This window comes from Callionymus lyra, chromosome 14 (genome assembly GCF_982586985.1).
Source record: "Callionymus lyra chromosome 14, fCalLyr1.hap1.1, whole genome shotgun sequence".
In the NCBI taxonomy this organism is placed as follows: Eukaryota; Metazoa; Chordata; class Actinopteri; order Syngnathiformes; family Callionymidae; genus Callionymus; species Callionymus lyra.
In genome coordinates, this window is record NC_141831.1 from 23,072,431 (window position 1) to 23,090,835 (window position 18,405).

An 18,405-nucleotide genomic window follows, 5' to 3' on the forward strand; every position below is an offset into this window, starting at 1 on the left:
TTGGAGGTACCAGTCCAACCTGCCAGTAAAACACAATGGGCATTGTACGGCATGTTTCAGAGCACTTTATCTGCATACCTCTGCGTTTCCCCTGTCGACCGTGGCTGTACAGGAAACTGTCACAATGGCTAATAAATTTTCCCGCCCGATCAATGAAGGAGCCAGGAGGCGAGGAGAGAGCGGATACAGACTGTGTTTAGACAAGGATGGGGAACATTTTAGCCAGGAAAACAGTGTTGGATATGAGGTCGATACTTTTGGCCCCTCGCTGGAATGTTTGAAATTTTGGACTTTAACTCAGAGTGGTAAGATGACAGTCAAAAACACGCACGTGGTGCTGTGCATCATCCTTATCACCAGAAAACTGCTGTAGTGACATGACATCATGTACAGGATGAGCCCGCTCCACCCACTGTGTGCATCCCCTGACTTGGAACTTTACATCATCGGAGCCCACTTATCTTGACACCTCAGACACGAGCCTTGCATGTTACTAAAGAAATAAGCTTCATACCATTGAAGACATACCAATGGATTCAAGTCAGGTTTCAGTTAATGATTGTATGTAATCATTTATGTTTGTTATTCTCTCTATTTGTGTGTCCTCAGGCTCGAACTGAAAATATTTTTGATGGTGTGGATCACCTGCATAACTTTTTATAAATTTAAAAACTTTTTTAATTCGTTTTTTATCTCTTTATTTGTTTGTATATCTAATGCCTAATTTTTGTGACTGTGTGCTTGTTTCTTTTGCGTCTTCAAATTAAAAACTGGGAAATGCATTTTTATAAAACTTTTAGGGACTGTTGATTTCGAGTCATGTCACAAATGATTACATTTATCTGGTGTTCTCGACCATGTGACTCCCTGAATGATTCATCATTGTTTGGCGAACACTCCTCACTTTTACTATGTGTATATGTTTCATCACACTACTGATAGTTGTATCATTCAGCTCATTGCTATTGATAATATTTATACAAGGGGTGTGTATTGGCCATTTTCTGGCGATACGATACCTTTCACAATACCGGAGCAGTGATACTATATATTGCAATATATTGTGAAACTGTCTGTGAAGGTTCTCATTCATCCAGGTCATGGTGATCCAAGTGGTTCGAAAGTGAGTCAACTGAACAGTGTAAAGTTTTAGGAAGCACAGCTCATCCGAGCAGTTTCTTCAGTTCAGTATATTGTGATACTGTTACTGATACTGAAACTTGACTATGGTGTTGCAAAATTTAGGGACTGAATGACTACAAATAAAGTCGTAAATGCTTTTATTTGTCAATGTTACTTTAGCTGCAAAGGACACAAGGACTGCTGCCATATAGTGGCCGGAAGTTTAATTGCAACCCAAATATAAACACAATTTGAATATATGTTAATTTTAAGTTAAAAACACACACTTTGCTCTATAAACAGTATATTAAATATGGTAACACATGAAATATGATTTGCAAGTCAATAAAAAAACAACAAAAAAACATAGTGCTGTCGTCGAATATCGATATTGTATCATCAAAAACAATATTGCCATATCAATATATATCATATCATAACTCCCCTAATTTACTTATGTGATATTACCAATATAATACTTATATGACAATGATAATGGGTGGAAAAAGCATGAGTTCAAATAAGCAAGTTGGCAGAGGTATGTGCTGTTTGAGTGCCTTATAACGCTATATTTAAAGAGCCAAAGATTCAAATCAGTTTTCCATTCGCGCTTAAAAGGGAGTTTGGAATGGAAACAACTTAATTAAATGACAATTTGAGCTTGAAGTTGAAAGTTGGTGCCCTCTGAGTTTATCAAATATCATATGTATCCATGCAGGTTTATGATTGGGAAGCTGCATCTGAGTGGAGCTCTTCTCTCCAGTGTCATGCAAATGACTTTGTCCAGAACAAAGAATAATGATGTGGTCAGCAGAGGAGCTGCAGCCAAAGCTGAGGTTCTCCTATAATGGCATATTCACAATCAGCTCCTATGTATTTAGCATTCCTGGTTCAGAGGCCCGCTGGCTGGCGGGATGCAGAGAGCTGATTCACAGACACAACCATGGCAGTGGGGGTAATTACAAAGACCCATGTAGTCTATAAATACGAGCCGCAGCACCGCATGGATGTGGTCTTTGTAGCGAGTCAACATCAGGCTGAGAGAAGCTCAAATTTCTCCAATTAGACCTGGACTTTATGTAACGTCTCATGTTGCATAACCAAGTGAAATGATTGAATAAAGAAGAGCTCCAATGGGGAGCCTGCAGCTTTATGTTCTCAGATCAAAGACCAACAGTTCAGGTCCAAAAAGTCCAGCTTGGATTCGGCAGATGAATAAATAAATTCAAGACTGGTTAGTGTCTCTCTGCCTCCTGTGGCTGCATCGTGCACAGCAGTCGTCAGAGCCAGACTTCTAAAGAACAGAGTCAGTCTATTCCCATCCTCAGCTGCTCCGCTGACAGACGCTGTTGCTCGAGGTCCACCAGTAAATGGTGGGTGTGGTGGGTGGTGGTGGGGGGTGTGGCTGCTGCCCCATCAAGCTTACAATCAGGCCGGGACAGCAGAGGTCAGGAGGTCCCCGGGGACGATGGGAGGTCAAAGCGGCAGAGCCCACACCTCGAGACCGGCCGAAGCCGAGACGGCACCACATCCAAAACAAAGGCCTGGGAGAAGTTTTGAGGAAGGGTGGTCTCATGAGATCAGGTCCACGACTGACCGGACATTCTTTTCATTATAGTCACGAATGAGAAAGTGTGGACACTTTTATTTGTCTTATATAATATTATTAATAGTACAAATGTCGACAAAATTGACCAGAAATCAGAAACTTTTGAATGAACGCGTTAATAAATGCTTTAAACGTTTGGCATATTTTAAACAAAACCAGTTTTTGGAGGGGAAGTCATCGTGGAATTTGTTCTCTTCTTTAATGTACTCTGAGTACTCAGGAACACAAACCTACACAGTTTGTTCCGGAGTGCCGGAAAAAGTAAATAAGTCTTTGTCCAGTGCAAACATGGCAGAAACAATAGGAGAAGAATCTCAAGCTCCTGCTGTTTGTTTTTCAGACATTACAGCATTTGTCTTTAAGAACCTTAACATTTATCAATGTCATCACTTTTTATTTACTTTCCTAGGCAAGATGATGACCTTTTTAGTTGGTTAACTAGTAGTAATTATAAAGTTAACAGTTACCACATCACATAAGGTATTGTTTCTTTAAGTGACATCACTCAAACTATGAGCGGCGATCTCAAGCTGACACTACGATGATTATTTATCTGCTCTTCTTGGAAGTTCTGTTACTCTTAAGTTCAACCCCTTGGCGGCATAGATCAGACAGTAGAGTGGTTGGCTTGAGGCTGAGAAGTTGCAAGTTCAATCGCACCTCCAGACACGATTGTGTTGTTATTCCTGATAGCCCCTAATCGTGAGCTGGTGTGCTGCAGCCTACTGCCATCAGTGTGTGAAGGGGTGTAAAGTGCTTTGAGTGCTAAATAAGCAGAGATATGGCTATAAAAGTAAGAACCATTCACCATTCCATGCTTGACCACATTACAAATAGTGAATCTGTTACATTTTTATCAAAGTCAAAGTTACAATTAACCACCATGTTTATGTGGAAACATCTCTTAAATAATAGATAAATGGATTATTTTAAAAGTGAAGTGTAAATCAAAAGAACTATTGGCACTTTCAAAATGTGGAATTCGTGTTTCGGAGAGGCAAAAGAAAGACTTCTGAGAAATCCTTAAACTGAGTTTATTTTCTTTTCAGAGACTCTCTCTTGCTGAGTCTTGGCAGCTCAGGTTCACAGGTATGTTCGCTCACCCTGGCTGAAGTTGGCCACGAGTCAGAGGACATAACGTCTTTGACACGTCGACACGGCCGGTCAGTGACGCCGTTTGGCCTCAATGTATTTCTTTATGGTTGCGGGAGGAAATGGGAGTGTCCTGAGGAAACCAGGCGGCACACATAAACATGCACCACGCCAATGTATGTCCAGGTTAATGGGAGTAGATCTATCATTCTACCAGGCTGCAGCAGGTATCATCATATATGTATATATAGTGTAGGTCGACTGACAATAAATGTAGCATACAGACCATAATGCTATAAATAACAGGGTTTCCCTGCATGCGTACATAACATTCACGATTATATTTAAGTGAAGTCAATAACAAGTAGTGCTGTTATAAGCTACATGAAAAAATGACACTGAACCTGTCAATCATGAATGTTTTAAAACACGCTCTGAAATGAGGAGGTGCAGACGTGTTTACAGCTGATAGCCACGTGTCAGCAGGGCATTTAAACTCCACGATCGAGCTCCGACAGTAGGAGAGCCTGGACTTATCATACAGCAGGCGCTGGGCCCAGCGATTAGCAGGTTATCTCCCATCCTGCACTGCAGGCTCGGCCCTAAGCGGAGACAGGAAGGAAGGCTCGCGGCTTCAACTCAGGGTTGCGCTGCCGAACAACGTCAGAGAGAGATCTGCCAGTTCAGAGGGCCCCACAGACATGAGCAGCATATCAAACACATGGTGAAGAAAAGAGGAGGGCGGGTTCACCGAGGGAAAGGGGATCATTGGGGTTCTCACTAGTGTCTCCCCCGAAATATAGACTGAATCTCTGCTGAATCACTAAATCATTTCCTCGATTGTTGACTTGTCTTTAAGTGAACTGGAATCAAACCAAGAATGTTCTTTGATGAAGTTTCTCTATTAAGATAAGGGTTGTTGTCCATGCCTTGATAGCAAATACTCAAGAACCCAATCTCAGACCTTGTCATTTGCTGAGTGAAAGTAGCATGAAATCCAGAGGAAATAACATTTTGGGACAAATATTCTTCTTTTTATTTCAGTTTGGAAAGTCTGTTTGGTCAAAAGAAACATTTGAGTTAAGGTGGCATAATTGGTTCCATAATAAGGTTATTATTTTTGTATTATTGAAACAATCAACACGTGTAATTATATATTTTGTAAGTTTATAATAGAGTCAAGTTTTCTAAAATAAGTCTTAGAGTGCCCTAAACACTAACCTTTTCCAAGGAAGAAGAAGAAGAAAAACATCTTCAGATCATTTTCAAATGCTGGATATGAAAAGAATTAGACTTTGAACCAAGAATGCTGAAGAGTTGAAGCTCCAACTGTGATATCTCTCAATGCCAAATTGCTGCCAAGCAGAACGCCATATACCCAAATTCTGTGTCTATCTTCTTAAATATGTTCTCCTTGAAAAAAAACCTGTTAAATTCCTAAATTAAACCCTTGAATTTTCAAAACAATGAATAAATCAGACATCACTTTTATGTAATTATTTATTTAAGATGTATTTCCATTAGTTTTTGTGGTTAAATAAATGATCTATTCCTTTTTTTATCCATACAATTTTAATCAACTTATTTTCCTGAATCCTTTATTTAACTTGTCTCACATAATAGTTATTTTTAATAGCCATCTTAAGGGAGAAAATGAACATCACATTTTCTTTTTTTCTTTTAAATCAACAATTTTTGTTTTTTTCCAGTCGGGCTGTGGAAAATAAAACACTGGATACTTGAAGGCCTGACAGATGGCAGGTGGCACCAACACAAACATCTGCACGCAGCCCTGGATCTCTTCCAGACATTCAGGAGCAGGTTGTTCCCTCAACAGAGCTAATGTCATTACAGCTTGTTTCAGAAACTTGCCTCCTAAAAAATGTGGAGACGCCCTGTCGTAATTCTCCGACTACCAAGCGTGGAGTTGAGACAATGAGCTGTAAAACTGAGTGTCATGTTTGTAGAGAGAAAACTTTCAAAACACAATTCTGGTCGATGTTTTAAATGTTATCATGAGCCAAAGTAACTACACAGTTTAGTACTGTTTATTCTCGTTATGAGCCAAGCTTCTCGGGGAAAGAGTCAGACATGACACCTATTAAAAAAACTGAAAAAAAAAAATAAATTAAATAGAGGAAATTAGCTTAAATTATACAGTGTACTGACAGAAGTATGAGTGAAAGTACGAGAGAAGCTACAGATGGTGACGTGAGATAAGAAGAAGCCTGGTCTGACTCAGATAATAACCCTGAACTACTTATATATCCTCTGCTGTCTTATGGTTGTAAAGTATATAAAATGTTAATAAGCCACTTCAAGTTTCTGATTAACTCACATGGTTAAAAAAAGAATGTGACACACTATGACACAGTAAAAGGAATTTAAAATATGTTCAATGCAATTTTAAATATTTTTGTTTAAAATGTTAAAAAACATTTGCATTGCATTCAACATAAACTAAAATAAATATGTAAACTGTGTGATTATTTTTCAATGATTGGGGAGACTGGTGTTCAGGTAGCAGCATGTTTGCATCACAGTGATCAATCAAGTGATTAGATTAAACCGAGAATGTTATCTTCAACCCAACCCGATGCATATACTTGTGTGATCAGTGAGTCGTGACGCTACATTAACTGATACACCCACTGAAATTGTTGCTAGCCAACATTGCTTTGCCTCTGATAAATTGAATAAGGTTATATAAGAATAAACCTTCAGAGTTCGTCCTCACATGTTTCTCTCAGGGTCATAGTGTGATCAGGTGGAAGTTTAGGTGATTTCCTCGCCACTGTTGCTCATTGTGATTGGTTGGGACCTGTTTTTCTCTTCTCTTGTATAGTTTTATTTAAGCTAATTTTCTTGAGATAACTCCATCATGATTTTACACTTAAGCTAAAATTGTATTGGATTAAGTGCAATGTAATGAACAAAAAATATTAATTAATTCATTTTATTTTCCTATCAGAAACTCACAATTTTGCACAATTAGTTCCATGATTTTAATTGTTTATGTTGTAAATTTAATAGATGGGGAGCACAAAAATGATTTGGTGAATAAAGCACACATTATACAATACTGTTGCCGTTCTCAACCATTATAATTATTATCTCAGAAAAGTTTGAAAATTAATTTTAACATGATGTGAACCAGGGCCGGGTCTGGTGTCTAGACAGGCATTTATGAGGGGGCAGCCACAAATCTTGAGGGGGCATTGTGCCAGGCCCCCTCTTGCCCCTGCCTAGACCCGGCCCTGATGTGAACTACAAAAGACCCTTCCCACCTCAAATTTAAATTCAGATTCAAATAGCAATTTTTATTTAATTTAATTCATAGAGTAGATTAATTCATCAAGTTGTGTATTATTTATTTTATTCTAAAAAGAATTTGCCAATGTTTTCTGTAAAAATTATTAAAGTTACGCTGGATTTATCAGAAATAGATTGAAGTCAACAGTATCGTATAATTTTCTATTTATTTATTTGTTTTTAAGCACTTCAAACCTCTCAAGTTGGGAAAGAAACTTCACTAAAGGATTCTAATGACGTAGAACTACCACTTACCCCATACCAGGGGTGCCCAAATATTTTTATGAGGGGGGCCACATTTGATGAAGAAAATCTTGCAGTGGCTAAAAGACGAGTAAACCGGGACATCTTCGTGAGAGGTTTGGTATTTAGAAGTTCTGAATCTAATCCTAAAATCATCAACATTTCTAACTTCCTCACAGACAGAAATTAGCGTAAACACTTAACTTATGTTTTTTTCCATTTGACTCATACACTTGTATTCCCTACAAAGATTTTATTTAAATGTTAAAATCTCTGTTCGAATAATACAGTTTAAAATGGACTTTGCGGGCCACATGAAATATTTGGCCCCTCCGGCTTATACTATCCATTGCACCGAACTTTATTTTCTCCCTCTATTTTGCCAATTTATCAACTTTTTGCTGCTGCTTCTCTTTATGTCTCAATGTGTTTTGATGATTTTGTTGTTTTAAATGTACCGTGAGACCTTGAGTGTCTATTAAGGCCCCTGTAAATTAAATGCATTATTATTATAAATGGTGTCATTAACCATTTTATCTATTTTATTATTTAATATCAATTTAATAATTAATCAGATACATTTTCCAAGCTATAAAATGATACATTTATTGTCTGTTATAACAGCTTGGAAGGGTCGAAGGATGGAGCGAATCTCCAGCCTTCAGTGACCACAGAGGTGTTCTGCTCTGTCTCTGCATCTGCATCAGGTGCGACTCTCCCATTGGCCGCCGCCGGCGATGGGCGTGGCCTCGCCTCGGGAGCACGCCCCTTGCACTATAGCGCTCAGTCATTACAGGAGAATAAGTCAGGATCGCTCAGGCCGTCAGTCACCTCGCACTGCTGGAAAAAATATGATCCGGAGAAGTGAGCCCTCCAAACACCCTCTCTGACGCCTCGGAACCTGCTCCAAGTCTTTGTTCAACTCCTCCAGACCTCCAGCTCCTTCTCCTCCTCTTCTCCTCCTGTCCTCCTGCGCTGGAGCGCTCGTGCCCGAAAATGTGCGTGGAGAGCGATGGATGCGAGATCGAGGGCTGCAGCAGTTCGGATGAGGTGCGGACTCTGTCCGGCAGCATGAGTCCCGCGCTCAAGCCGAACCCGGACCTGCACCCTTGCAAGCCGGGACACAAATTCCGCGCCGCGCTGCTCCGGTGCCGCTCGCCAGCCGCCGCCGCCGGGATCCTCAGCTTCGGGAACGTCCTGAATTACATGGATCGATACACCGTGGCCGGTAAGACTCTTCTCCCTCTCTCACCCGTTTACAAGAAGTGGACCTGCTTCTCAGAACAATAGCATCATCTTGGTATTGTTTGCGCCTCATGATTAAATCAGTGGAGGAAATAACATGTTTTTGTTTTAATCTCCATTTCAAATTGATCTTTTCATTACCTTATCACGAGTCTAGATGCTTATCTGTGTCCCGGACTTCTTACACCAATTTTAGTTCCAACAGCCGGTTTGTGTCAGATCTCTGATGCTGAGATGAAACCATGTGGTGATGATTCTGCTCCATCCCACTCAGTTTTTTTAACACTCTTACCTACAGATATTTTTAATTGTCTGTTTTTATCTTTTCCATTAAAGGTGCTCTTGTTGAGTATTGAACTGTGGCAGTGAACAGGTTAAAAATACTGCTGCAGCACAGTGTGTGTTCATGTCAGGAGAAGCTCACAAAGAGGTGATCTCTCTCTCTCTCTCTCTCTCTCTCTCTCTCTCGCTCTCTCTCTCTTTCTCAAGACATGGGTGTTTATTCCTGCCTCTGGGCGTGATGAGCAATATTTTGATCATCTTAATAGTCACCTGGCTGCTGCCTGTCAACCCCGTCCAGTCTGTCAGCGGTCTGGAGGGTGGCTGTGAGGTTCAGTGCTGCAGGACGGTTCAGCTGCTCCACTAAGAATGTGTTGATGTATCTCATTGTAGAGTAGCTTTCACTCACGCCTGAGATCTGGCTGATCTCTCATGAAGACAATGATGACAAAAAAGTGGAAGAGAAATCCTTTTTTCCTGGAGCCGTGAGCTCCCACTGTGCCGTGATTAGATGTTGAGAAGCTGGAGAGGCTGTGAGAGAGAGGGAGGCTGGATGAGGCTGAAGAGTGTGTACTTAAGTGTGGTACTGCCGCACAGGAGCTGGATGTGGCGGCGAGAGGTTTTTGTGAGAGAAAAACGTGATATTCCTCTCACCTTCTTGTGATGAAAGCAGCCCTTCGTTCTAGTTGGATGAAAAATCAACCTTAGAAATCAATATAGAAAAAAAAAACTTTCATAATTACGTCTGCCAAGGAGGTCATCAGTGTTAATATGTCCATCTTATGGTAACAAAGAAGAGATGATTGAATGTTAGCCTTGTTCTTGGAGTTCCATCCGGATCCAGGTACCTTTTAAAGGATTAGCCATTCAACTGTATGGCTTCTAACTGCTGCTCTGAAATAGCATCATGAAAGGCAATAGTATGAATAAAAACTCAAGTGGCAAAATGTGTCGCTCACATGGGTTGCCAGGTACGATAGCATCACTGCTTGTTTAGTAGTATTAATAAAGTCAATCTAATCCAATCTAGTCAATGATTCAAGGTGCTGTTAAAAAAAAAATTAACAATTAAATTAGTAGTTTGAAATGAGCTAAATGGCGGTACTCTCCCTGAGTACTTTTCTATATATTAAACTTCCCTTAGAAACCTGCTTTAGCTCCCCAGGGGAAATATCCAGGTGTAAACCTAGAGAGACATTATCTCCCATCTGGATCCGCCCCAGGGCCTCTACCCATTTTGGGATAATGGCAATTTAAACTGGAGATGAAAATCACATTCTGTTGTTGAACCAACTGTTTAATGGTTATGAGGATGATGTCACGCTAGGAAACTTGTTTGTAACTACAGTACATTTAAAACATTGATTTAAAATAGTCTTTCTTTGCATCAGTCTCCGAGAGCAGCAACATGGCCTCACTCTTCTTCCTCCCTTCTTTCTTTCCCCACTTTCTCTCCTCTCCTGCTGTGTGATCCACGGTAGTGCAGTAGTAATTAGATGGTAGGAGCGGCGCGAGTGTGCACGAGGGAAATGATGCGTCTCTGTTATATTTGCTGTATGTGTAAAAACCACGTGACGCTCGTCTTGGATTATCATTAGCTGGCGGGATGATTGTAAGCTTGTTATGCCGCGTCAAAGCTTATAACGCTGTTACCTCCACTATACTCCAGGAGCTAAGAGCGCGTCTTAACTCATGGATCCTAGTGACAATTACTCGAGCACGAGCGCACACACCCACGGAGGCAGGCAGTATTCCAATGAAGAAAGAGTGCAGGGCGGAGGGAGGGGCTGCAGCAGAGGCCATCAAAAAAGCAAAGTGGACGCAGAAAGGAGGCAGCGTTGAGCCGCGGCGTCAAAAGGTCTTTGTACCGACGGCCATTACTGTAGTGTGTGCATCACTATGGCATTGTCGCACAAACAGAGGGTGACCATTTCAGACACCGGGGCTATTCTGCTCCACAACAATGATGGGAAATTTGTACCCGGAGAAGGGACAAAGAATTAAAGCTCTCTGTGAGTCCTGGGTGTCAGAGGTGAAGCCAAACACACACAAGTTGACGAATTAAAGTTTTAACAATCGGGTTTAGGGCAGGAAGAACAATAGATGAGGACTAACAGTTTCTTTTCGGGGGGTTATTGACCTTTTTGCTTTTGAGGTTGTAGTGATTGACTTGGAATTGCCGCGCTGGTTTTCATGAACATGTTTCCTTCATTATTCCAATTACTCTCCCACTGCATCACCGGATTCAGGAATATCCGCACATGCAGGTAAATGATATGACGCTGCACGATCGGACCGGAGCAGCTGAGTTATGAAGGACCTTTCCATGAATCCAACACAAACCTTTTTCAAAGTGCACATGAGATTTAAGGGTGCACTATATTTAATTTAATTTGAGGTGGCTTTGAAACCTTAATTCCCAGTGTGGGTTTCTGTAGTCACATGGCAGACGGACCGGGCTTCCCGAAGGCTTATCATACAGAGAGGATTAAGTGTTTTTTTTAAGAGAATATGAGACACTGAGCACTTAAAGTTATTTGGTTGATCAGTGTTAACGCAAGACACCCCCTGCTTTTTAAACCTCCCCAGCCAATTAATCTTCACCAAGAAACGTTCGATGCCAATTACTTCAACGTACACACACCTTAATCTCAGTCAAGCTGTTCCGGCACGAAGAAGGAAAAAAAGAGCCTCTTAATGGACAAGATGGACCATCGCATGCGGACTTTTGGCAGTTTACCTCCCAGACAAAGATGAGCGAGTGCGAATAATCCTCTTAAGACAATCGGGTTGTCACACAGGAAATAAGATGGAGCAACATATCCAGTCTGACAGGAAGTTGGACTCCATACCTGATTATTGCTTGTCCAAATCCAACATGGATTATCACTGTCCACGTGCCCAAGGCCATTCCTTCACATTCCATCGATCCATTTCCATCCCCTTTTAGTCCACTGGTGGAAGTTTACAGGTGATTCAGGTTAGAAAACGAGTTATTCTACATGAAAAACAAGATCACAAATGATGGTGTCTGGAATAGACGTGTAGTTAAAGTGATAGTTCCCCCAAAATTCAAATTTTACTCATTTTCTACTCACCCTCATGTCGACTAAGGGTTGGGATTATTTTCAGAGTAATTGGTTCTTTTTTAGAGTTATAGGTACCATGTATGTTCATTTTAACGTAGCGACTGGAGCTCAGTAATCTTCCTCTTCCCCCGAGATGACACACTTAAAACATCCAAATACCTCCATGGTGCTCGTCTGTAACGTCCATCTTGTATTGACGCCTCAGCGAGAGGAAATGTTCTGGAAAAACTAAAATAATTATATATTTTAAGCTCCTTCCAGTGTAGCTTGTAGACTCGATATTTACCCAGAGTACTTCCCGTCTGCATCGCTTGTTATTCTTAAAACTTCTGCTACAAAAGCGCTCAAAATATAAAGACTTTTTTCAGAACAATTATTCTAGGCGAGGCTTCAATACAAGATGGAGGTATGTGGATGTTTTCAAGTGTTTATCTTTCTAGGAAGATAAAGACGAAGACCACTGAGCATCAGTCGCTACATTAAAATTCACATACATTTTTGTCTATAACCCCTAAAAGGGAACAGATAACTCTGCAAAAAAAAAACCTTTAGTTGACATTAGGGTGAGCAGAAAATTAGTAAAGTTCGAATTTTAATGGAAATCCAACATGAGAATTCTTTAGAAAATCATAAACAAGTATTACTTTTTAACCCTCCAGCTACACCGATTATCTGAAGATGTCCACTACGTCTCACTTGAGTTTCAACCGACAACCTGTAGACGAACATTGCAAAAACACTTCAAGCTTCAAAAACACTTTCTGTTCAATGTCTGCTGTCAAAAAAGTAATGAGTGAAATTGACCAACGAAAACATGGATTGCCAGTCTTCGCAGGAAGCTGTATATGTATTCCAATAACAAACTTGTAAAGTGGATGATGTGTTTGAAGCTTCATTTAGAGCTTTGTGCTTTCAAGTTTCGCTCCTCTCCATTTCACCGTGGCTTGTTTTTATATCCCTCACATTAAAGGTCCTCCTTGCTGCAACAGAGGCTGCAGAGGTATTAAAAAAAAGACGCAGCACTCCCTTGTAATTGACTTTATAGGACGGTGCTGTTTCCAATTAAACCCCCTCGCTGTCGTCACATCTACACATTCTGCCACTTCTGGGTGTCAACCGGCTTCTTTTGACAGCAGCGACACCATTTAGCAGATGTTTAAGCTGGCGGCTTTTTTACGAAGGCGACCCGTGCGAGGCTGCTTTTCCACAGTCATCCCAGTAATCTCTTTATGTCTGCTGCTTTAAGAAAACAGTCTGTGTGTTCCTGGACGCAGCCGCAGTCTGTAATAGTAACCCGTAGAATTTTTGTTCAAACTGCTTCCCCTGCCAACTCTTTCATGTGGCTTCTCCAGATTTTTGCCGTCATGCAAATGTACTTCCCCTCGCTCGCAGCGTTTAACCCGTGACCCCCTTAAGCTGCGAATGCCCCTACGTTCCATGGCCTCGCTCTTGGCCCGCTTTAGGTTGACTCTTTGACACCATGCTTGTGTACAGCTGTTATTTTGGCTTCAAGCCAGCTTTGCATCCAAACATCACTCACCGCAGCTACGAGCTTGTGACGTGTGTTGCATTCTGGGGAGGATATTTTTACTTACCGTGTCTCGACTACTACAACCAAGTCCCACAATGCCCTGCAACAGTAGAAAGTTGACCATTCAGATTTTCAACGGAAATGCTAAAAAGGTCTGTTGCTATCTTAGTCAAAATTGATTTAGCGTTTCCTGATGGCTTCAAACCTTATCTCCAGACCAGTAGCTTGATGGAGCAGACAGTTCTTACTCAAGCTGCCCGTTGATCTTTGACATGTGCGGGAGAGCTGCTGCGATAATCACTGACCCCTTTGTCATCAAAAAAGCGAGTTTGCTTTGCTGCTGTGCGTTCAAGTGTTTACTTTAGGTCCAGAGCTTTAAGATAAACAAGGTGTTTGTCCAGTCGCTGAGCGTCCAGCATCTAACAGCCACGTCAAAATGACAGCCGCCCTTCCTGTCCAATTATCTGAGAAGATATTGTACCGTGAAAGAACTGAAGTTCATCTCTTCAGGCTGAGGGCAAGATGACAGGAAGGAAAGGGGGGAGATTAGGGACATGTTAAGGACTCTGCTCTGTTTGACGGCCTGTCAAACAACAGCTTAGAAAACATGTTTGGAAAAATATCATTAGTCACTCCCTTCAGTTCCTCTGACCTTTTGGACTCCAATTTCAAATGATAAACTTGAAGAATTTGTTTTTTTTTTCAGCAAGTTTCGAAGCGCTCCCATATGAATCCCCTATAAGAGTTTGACTAAACTGCTTATTAAAGATGACTTAAAAAAGAAAAACTTCCATGATGTAAAAATTGTGTTGACTCATGGGAAATTCAACACCTACCCTGAACCACTAGACTAGCAATTCCATTTTTTTTATTGTTACAATAATATTCTGTAATTTAACTTTAATTTGTTTATTTTTATTCGTTGTAAGGGCGTGAGTAGCAGTAGCTTTTAGAGGCCATACAGGTGAACCTTCTGTATCTTCTTAAATCCTGATTAGACTCTGGACTACCACCGACATCTCATCATCTGTTCCTTAATCCCATTATCAACAGTTCCTGTAGCTGGTCTGTTCAGCAGCTCTTTGTTGTGATTCTCAGGTCTCTGCTTTTCACATCTGTTTGACTACAGAAGCTGATATAAATCCGTCAGATATTTTAGAGCAACACAAATGCAGTATAAACTTACCATGATGATAAAATACTTAAATAGAAAACACACACTTTACATTGCGACATATCCTAATCAATGCTGAGCATCTCCTGAAATATCCCTTAAATAATCTTAATATAATTGATTGATGCTCAGCCATTTTTATTTTGCTCTGATTTGCAGTAAGTAGTCCAAGAGATTATGACATCTGCCCGCGGATTATATTATCATCATGTCAGATCCAGGACTGTGTTTGCGGTGATTGAGAACTTTGACCTCAAAGTCTTAGAACGCACACACATAGACACACCTTCATCCATCTGCTGAGATAAATTCCACTGAGAACATGCGAGCAGGTTCAGAGACATGGTGAGCTGTCAGAGGGATGACAAATATGCACCCATAACGTCGTGGATGTTCTATTTCCTCAAAGCTGCACCTTCCTAATTATTTCTCCATAATGCTGCATTCTGCGGCACCAACACACACATATTTGCATGTGTGTTTTTCTTATTGTTGGCACTGCAGTGTGAGAGAATGCGTTGAAGACAATGACAGGTTGGGTTTGGGTGTTTGTTTCTGCAGTGCACCAGATCGCCTGGTTCCACCTCAGTGACCAGCCAGGATGATCATCCTTTGATTCTCTACTTGTGTACATTCTTTTGGGTTGATGCTTTGACGCTGCAGGCCAATTCTCACCGCACCACTTCAGAAATACTCTTCAAAAATGAAGTCGGACACACTCAGATTATAGTTGGGCTGTTTTGCGGTGTGTGTGGCTTCAGGCCAATGGCTCTTTTTGGACCCAATTTAACTGAGAGTCAGTGTTGAGAGAGAGAATAAGCTACTTTTTTCTTTTTACCAAACCAAATTTTAATCTAGTAAAGCATCTGAATACTTAAAATGTTGTTTTTCTGGCAAATATTTTTAATATATAAATTAAATCATCAATCTATATTTGTAATATATATTTTTTGAGTATTTGTTTTTGATTGTTTAAGCGCTTTGTGATCCTGGTCTGAAAAGCGCTCTATAAATAAACTTACTTACTTACTTACTTACCTTAAAGTGAATTGTTAAAAAAACTATTTAAATAAACAAATTTTGTATAATAAATAAATAAATATAGTAGATTTTTAAAGTAATAAAGGTCTGATTCTATTTAAAGATGTGTTGCCAACCAAGACAATGTTGTTGAGTAGTTGTGTTTAATTTGACTTGTGTAAAACAGTATGGATTATTGATCGACATCAAAGTAAGACAAAGGTCTTTCATGTTTCTTATCAGGTTAATGACTAACTAAGCAAGACACTGGTGTGTGCTTGCGTGTGTTCTACATTTAGTACACATTTTTGTGTTCATGAAGCTCTTGACGAAGGGAGGAATGAAAATGATTACTTGATGTTTTTCCCGTGATGAGAAAAAAAAATAGAACACTCATTTAGTATTTCACATGTAATATCTAAATTCTCCTAAAGTATAGCTTAACTGGCTGTGGAGCGTGTGAATCTAACACCATCGACAGAAATATTTTTTAAAGCAATTTTTGTATCCAGAGTGATGAGCGCAGATGTGGAAAGGGCACCTTGCTACTGTCTTAGAATAAAAATGTCTGCAGATGTCGATCTGTTTTTGCCTTTAGGGGTACAGAAGGACAAAAGATGCATATTTTACTCATAATCATCCCTCCCCCACAGAAGGTTTCGTTTTGTTAGCATGCAGACTTCAACATGCCCTAAAGGAGGAAAGCTAAGTGGTTAATTATGATAACGCCATAGAAAAATATTGTCATGGACCTCTAATATCTTCTCATGAGTTAAACCGCACATCCACAAGTCATCATCTCCATTTTGTCAGACTTTAAAACTAGACGGTAAATTGGAGCTGGAAAAAGGGGAATCCAAGCACATCCATCATTTCAACAGCCGTATGATCCCCGACTGCTGGTTTGACACCCAGTGAACATTCTGTCGTTCGGCTAACTTAAAGGGGCGTCATATGATCAAGGCATCTGTCAAAGGGAGAGTTATGGAATACACGCTACAAAGTCTCTTCCATTTTAAATGAGGAACTACATGTCTCATAAAAAAAATATTTTGATAGTTCTCTTTAAATTTAAATTAATAAATAAAAACATCTATATCTCATAATTATTACTTCAAATAAGTGATACAAAGCATTTACATTATTTTCTGACCTTCTATATGGCCTTTCTTTTACTTTCAACTATCATCTCCTTCAGCGATGAAGACACTAGTTGACACTTTCGGAATTACACAACTTCTTTGTGAATGTCACTGTGTTATCTTTGTGTAATTATTTCTGGGTTAATGAATAACTAAAATCCAACAACGCTCCACTGTGATCAAGCTTCGAGGGTGTTACTCTACCAACCACAGTGAATTCACAACATCATGCGGAGACAAAAGAGAAAGAGCACGCTCAAATAAAAGCTCATTAGAACGCAGTTTGGTGACTCTAATCCTCCACACTGTTATGTAAAAAAAGGATTAGTGAGTCTCTGATTTTGCAGTCATAATGTTTTACATTGACTGATATTTATAAGCCAGACCTGTCCCTGAACTTAGTAGCAAGGTTGAGGTTTGTGACAATATATTTATGTCCCCACAGTGAGTCTCATAGACAAACTCTATGCACACCAGACCTTACATTTTTATAATAAGAGGGAGCACAGCACGAGTATACTCGCTCTCTCTCCTCTGTCCTCTCTGTTGCTCTCCCTCTCAGGATGTAGCTTCTTGGCATGACAGTCGGTCAACCACTTTGGTCTAGACGAAATGTGGATTGCCTTGAAATTAAGCGGCTTTTACATCCTGAGAACGAATCCCTCCCTGTTCAGCCTTCTCCCCTGAGCTCGGAAGAGGATTGATGGGTCACATGCAGCAATAGGATATTTATAAATTATTAAATTAAAAAAACACCTTCAAATTTAAACATTTATTTAAATTCTAATTAAAATTGCTTTTTTAATGGAATCCAACCCACAACCTTGTTATTCCGAGCTGAACATTATTCTACCTTACTATCGTATATGATTTTATTTAAATGATTTGAATTGTTATTTTCAAAATTGTAAACACATAAATAAGTAAGACAGTTAAGACAAAATTAAAACCCAGAGTAAGGTTTTCATTTTTTTTAAAATTTTTTGTGAGTATTTTTTGTTTTATGTCAAAATAAAGTGAAAGAAAATTAAAATGTAGAATTTTTATTGTATATTTGTCCATAGTTGTTGTACGTTTTTTAACAAGTGTCTTACATAAAATGATCCTTAAATTAATCATACAATACATTAAGAAGTTAAACGTATATTTTTTAAATATATATATTTTTTATATTTCATGATTTCCAATCATATTAAAGCTCTTTCTTTGTCCACCCTGTTATACAGTCTAAATATTTTTTTTTCTTCATGAAGTTGTTTGTACAAACTGTAGCCACGGGTGTTGTTGAGTTCTTGTAAAACTAACTCGTGGGAGCTCTGGGACAAAACCATAACTGTGTATAAAATAGAAAAACAACATTATGCATTCAGCCGGGGGAGATTCCCTGCCAGTCATCTCATTTCAAATACCTTTGCTGCGCTTCACTGACTCTCCTTCTAAAACCTCTGATCCATTATCTCATTGGAACAAGTGGGCCTTCCCCGTGAATGTATTATTGATGAGCTATAGGTCCAGTCTGCTTCTCCATGTATTCTCTCCAGCAGCAT

At 39.8% G+C, this 18,405-nt stretch overlaps 1 protein-coding gene across 1 annotated transcript in view; it reads left to right on the forward strand.

The window, feature by feature from the left end:
* Positions 1 to 8,197: 8,197 nt before the first annotated feature.
* Positions 8,198 to 18,405, forward strand: part of LOC148066501 (sphingosine-1-phosphate transporter SPNS2) — a 55,341-nt gene continuing 45,133 nt past the window's right edge. The window contains exon 1 of the mRNA XM_087807202.1: positions 8,198 to 8,606. Coding sequence (XP_087663328.1) covers positions 8,375 to 8,606 — 232 coding nt within the window. The 5' untranslated portion in view covers positions 8,198 to 8,374. The remainder of the gene's footprint in view (positions 8,607 to 18,405) is intronic.